The 3,941-nt window shown below is 53.2% G+C and overlaps 1 protein-coding gene across 1 annotated transcript in view; it reads left to right on the top strand.

Moving 5' to 3' along the window:
• The window catches only part of FANCM (Fanconi anemia, complementation group M), a gene marked incomplete at its 5' end in the record, with an annotated part of 26,213 nt that overhangs the window by 20,485 nt on the left and 1,787 nt on the right, over positions 1–3,941 (top strand). The window contains 5 exons of the mRNA XM_009078917.1: positions 110–247; positions 406–562; positions 1,182–1,288; positions 1,871–2,185; positions 3,198–3,582. Of these exons, the coding sequence (XP_009077165.1) occupies positions 110–247; positions 406–562; positions 1,182–1,288; positions 1,871–2,185; positions 3,198–3,582 (1,102 nt within the window). The remainder of the gene's footprint in view (positions 1–109; positions 248–405; positions 563–1,181; positions 1,289–1,870; positions 2,186–3,197; positions 3,583–3,941) is intronic.

The following is a 3,941-nucleotide window of genomic DNA, read 5'->3' as shown; positions in this document are numbered from 1 at the left end:
TGGGATGATCTTTGAGGTCCTTCCAAAACAAATCCATCTGGGATTCTATGTCTGTGTAACTAAAGCATTGCCTGATTGATTCACTGGAGTGTTGTGACCTGTTCCCCAGTCAGATTCATCCAGCAACGACAGTGTGGATTTTCACCAGAACTCAAAGAGGAACAGCAGGAACAGCTCAACAGCCTGGAACAAAACCCACTCCAGACCTGCCAAGCGGCCAAGGGTCAAGAGCAGTTTTACATCCAAGGTGTGGGAGGTTACTTGTCTCTCCTACATGTTGAAGGTCATGTTTGGAGCAGTTGGCACTGGAGTTGGAATATGGGAGTGCAGCTATTTGATGTCCTGTGCAGCATGAGTTAACCAGAACCCATTTCTAAGGATGCCTTGATTTGGTTTCTGTTCCAGGAAGCAGCCAGGCAGTTCTTAGAGGAAGAGGCTGAGCTGTCCCAGCAGGATGCAGAGGGAGTTTCCTCTGATGAGAGTGATGGTGCAGAGAGTGAGCTGAGCTCCTCCCTGGCTCAGTTCCTCAACGATGATGTGGAGGTCACACAAGCCCTAAATGGTGAGTGAGGAGTTGTGTGTGGATTTCACATCCATGAGGGATGTTCTAAGCAGTGGTGTATGATTGGCATGGCCATGGGTCAGTGATGAGTAGGGACCTCCTCCCCTGGGCTGAAGTGCTGCTCCTGCCAGGGGCATCCAGATCTTTGCCTGCTCAGCAAACCTTCTGCATGAAGGAATGGAATGGAGCTGTGCCTGGGTACGATTTGGTTGGACATTAGGAAAAGGCTCTTCCTCCAGAGGGTCCCACCCCTTGCCATGGGCACGGACACCTTCCACCAGCCCAGGTTGCTCCAGGCCCTATCCAGCCTGGCCTGGAACATTCCCAGGGATGGAGCAGCCACAGCTTCTATGGACTACCTGTGCTAGTGCTTCACCATCCTCACAGCCAGGAATTCCTTCCCAATATCCCATTTAGTCAGGCTCTCCTTCAGCTTAAAGCACTTAGATCTGTGCTTTGGGATTTCCAGAGATGCCTGGAGAATTGCAGGTGTTTTTTTGGGGAAATACAGATTTTTGAGAGACTATAAAGGAATTAATACGGAAAACATGATGTAACAACAAGTTAAAACTTACGTCCTTGATAATCCTGTATTCTCTTTTGCCTTGTTTTGATGCAGACACGGAGATGAGAGGAGTGTACCTGAAGTCTGTGCACAGTCCAGCCCTTGGCAACAGATACAAGATGGTTCACAGGGAATTCAACAGCTCAGCCATATTCTCACAGGTCTGCAGTCAGTGATGCTGTCCCTGGGAAATTCCAGTGTGTGCGTCCACATTCAGGTTCTCATCCTGCCTTGAAGTGCAGGTGCTGCCTGTTGTAGGTGCATACCAAGTTCTGACACGAGACTTCAGCCTGGAGTAGAGAAGCTCCAGGAATCCCTTAGAGCCCCTTCCAGTGCCTAAAGGGGCTCCAAGAGAGCTGCAGAGGGACTTGGGACAAGGATGGAGGGACAGGATACAGGGAATGGCTTCTCACTGCCAGAGGGCAGGCATAGATGGGATATTGGGAAGGAATTGTTCTTCCTGTGAGGGTGCTGAGGCACTGGCACAGGTTGCCCAGAGCAGCTGTTGCTGCTCCATCCCTGGGAGTGTTCCAGGTCAGGTTGGATGGGGCTTGGAGCAACCTGGGCCAGTGGAAGGTGTCCCTGCCCATGATCTTTCAGGTCCGTTCTATCCCAAACCAGTCTCTGTGTGAGAAGCCCCTCAGCCCCCAGTATGGAGAGGGTTGGGTAAGCCAAGTGCCTCCTGGAGAGCAGCAGCAGAATCCCTGCAGTGTTCCCAGACTTACCGGATTGTTTCCCCCCAGATTCCCGAGCAGGACTCAGCCTACGCCGAGGACAGTTTCTGTGTGGGAGATGGGGAAGAGGAAACCTGCAGACAGAGTGAATCTAGTGAAGATGAAGTGTGTGTGAACTTTGATCTCCTCAACAACGAGAGCTTCACCAGTGGCAGGAACCAGTACGTCACTCGGCGCAGGAGGAGACTGAACCAGGCCAGGCTGGAGCAGAACTCTGTGCCAGAGCAGAGGAGGAAACCATCCAGGATTATTGTTCTCAGTGATTCCAGCGAGGAGGAAACAGCTGTCAGCAAGGAGAAGCCCAGGAAACCAGACTGTTCCAGGGCAGAGTTACCCATGTCCTTGCCCTCAGCTCCTTCTGCACAGCACAAAGACACTGCTGGGGCAGCCACAGCCCCCCAGGCTGTGCAGAAGCAGAGGGAGGTGCTGCAGGGCTTGGAAGTTACAGGGTCTGAAACACTGGATTTCCACCCAGAGCCTCCAGCCAGGACCACCTGCTTCCCACCAGCTGTCCCTAGCTCTGGCTCGGGGAAGGCAGATCTCCAGGCTCGCAGTGAGGTCAGTTCTCAGTCCAAACAAGGACCTTTCTCTCACCCTATGTTGCATGAAGGAATTTCTGGGGCAGGGCTGATAGAGGGCTATCAGCACAGCAGCAGGAGTCAGGGAATCATGGAAGGGTTTGGGTGGGAAAGGAGCTTAAAGCTCATCCCATCCCACCCCCTGCCATGGGCAGGGACACCTTCCACCAGCCCAGGTTGCTCCAAGCCCCATCCAGCCTGGCCTGGAACACTCCCAGGGAAGGGGCAGCCACAACTCTTAGGGACACACGAGCAGGGCCATTCACTGGTGCTGCTTCCCACCATCTCCCTTTGCTATCAGAAGCTCTTGTACTTCCAGGGTGACTTGGGGTATCTTAGCAGTCAGCAAATAAAAACTGAGGATTAGATTGTCTCCTGAGTCTGGCAGTCATGGAGGAACATGGATCTGTGTCAAAGTGTCAAGTGTCTGCTGAGTCTTTGGGTTTGTGGTTATAAAATACTTGTTGACTGTCCTGTTAACTCCCTCCACAGCCTGAGTGTGGATTCCTGATCTCTCACACTTCCCAGCCTGACTCCTGCCCTGACAGGATCCATGTTGTGCTGAAGTCCTTAGTGAAAGCTGCTGCTTGTGTCCTTCAGACTCCCCCATGATCACATCAGCTCAGCTGGGAGGTTGATAAGGGGATTAATGTGTCAGGCTGAAAGTGTTAAATATTGCTAACCATAGTTTTTAAAATGATGATTTAAAAAACCCTAATCATCTGTTAGAGTCACTGTGTGATGTCCAACACCCACAGGTGCGAAACTCTTGGAAGAACACCCATGGGAGCACTTCAGGTCCAGGGCATCCTGCTGCCACCAAGCCCTCCTCAGCCACAGCTCAGCTTCCCCGGGAAGCTGTGGAGAAAAGCCCTTCCCTGTGCATCCTGGCAGACAGCAGGGAGATCTGCTCTGGGGCAGAGGTGATCTCCTGCCTGAAGGCAGCGCATGGGGTGAAGGTGCAGGTGTGCTCCCTGGGCAGCAGCGACTACATCGTCAGCAGCTGCCTGGCCGTGGAGAGGATGTTCCTGTCCGAGCTGCTGAGCCCTGGCAACAGGGGCAAGGTCAGCCAGAGGCTGCAGCGCCTCCAGGGGCTGTTCCAGAGGGTCTGTGTCATCGTGGAAACAGACAGGGTCAGGCCAGGTGGGTCTTCCAAGTGGGAAACATGGGATGCACTGGGGTGGCAGGACACAGGGAATGGCTTCCCAATGCCAGAGGGCAGGGACAGGTGGGATGGTGGGAAGTAATTCTTCCCTATGAGGGTGCTGAGGCACTGGCACAGGTTGCCCAGAGAAGCTGTGGCTGCTTCATCCCTGGGAGTGTTCCAGGCCAGGTTGGATGGGGCTTGGAGCAACCTGGGCTGGCGGAAGGTGTCCCTGCCCATGGCAGGGGTGGGACTGGATGGACTTTCGTGTATCTTCCAAAGCAGTCTGGGATTCTATGAAATCAGGAGAGGTTTGGTAAAGCTACATAAGTACAAATGCAGTTGAACACTATTAAAT

The sequence above is a fragment of the Acanthisitta chloris genome, unplaced genomic scaffold (assembly GCF_000695815.1).
Source record: "Acanthisitta chloris isolate BGI_N310 unplaced genomic scaffold, ASM69581v1 scaffold15797, whole genome shotgun sequence".
Classification (NCBI taxonomy): domain Eukaryota; kingdom Metazoa; phylum Chordata; class Aves; order Passeriformes; family Acanthisittidae; genus Acanthisitta; species Acanthisitta chloris.
The sequence above is the reverse complement of the archived record's forward strand: the minus strand, read 5'-3'. Positions and strand labels throughout refer to the sequence as shown.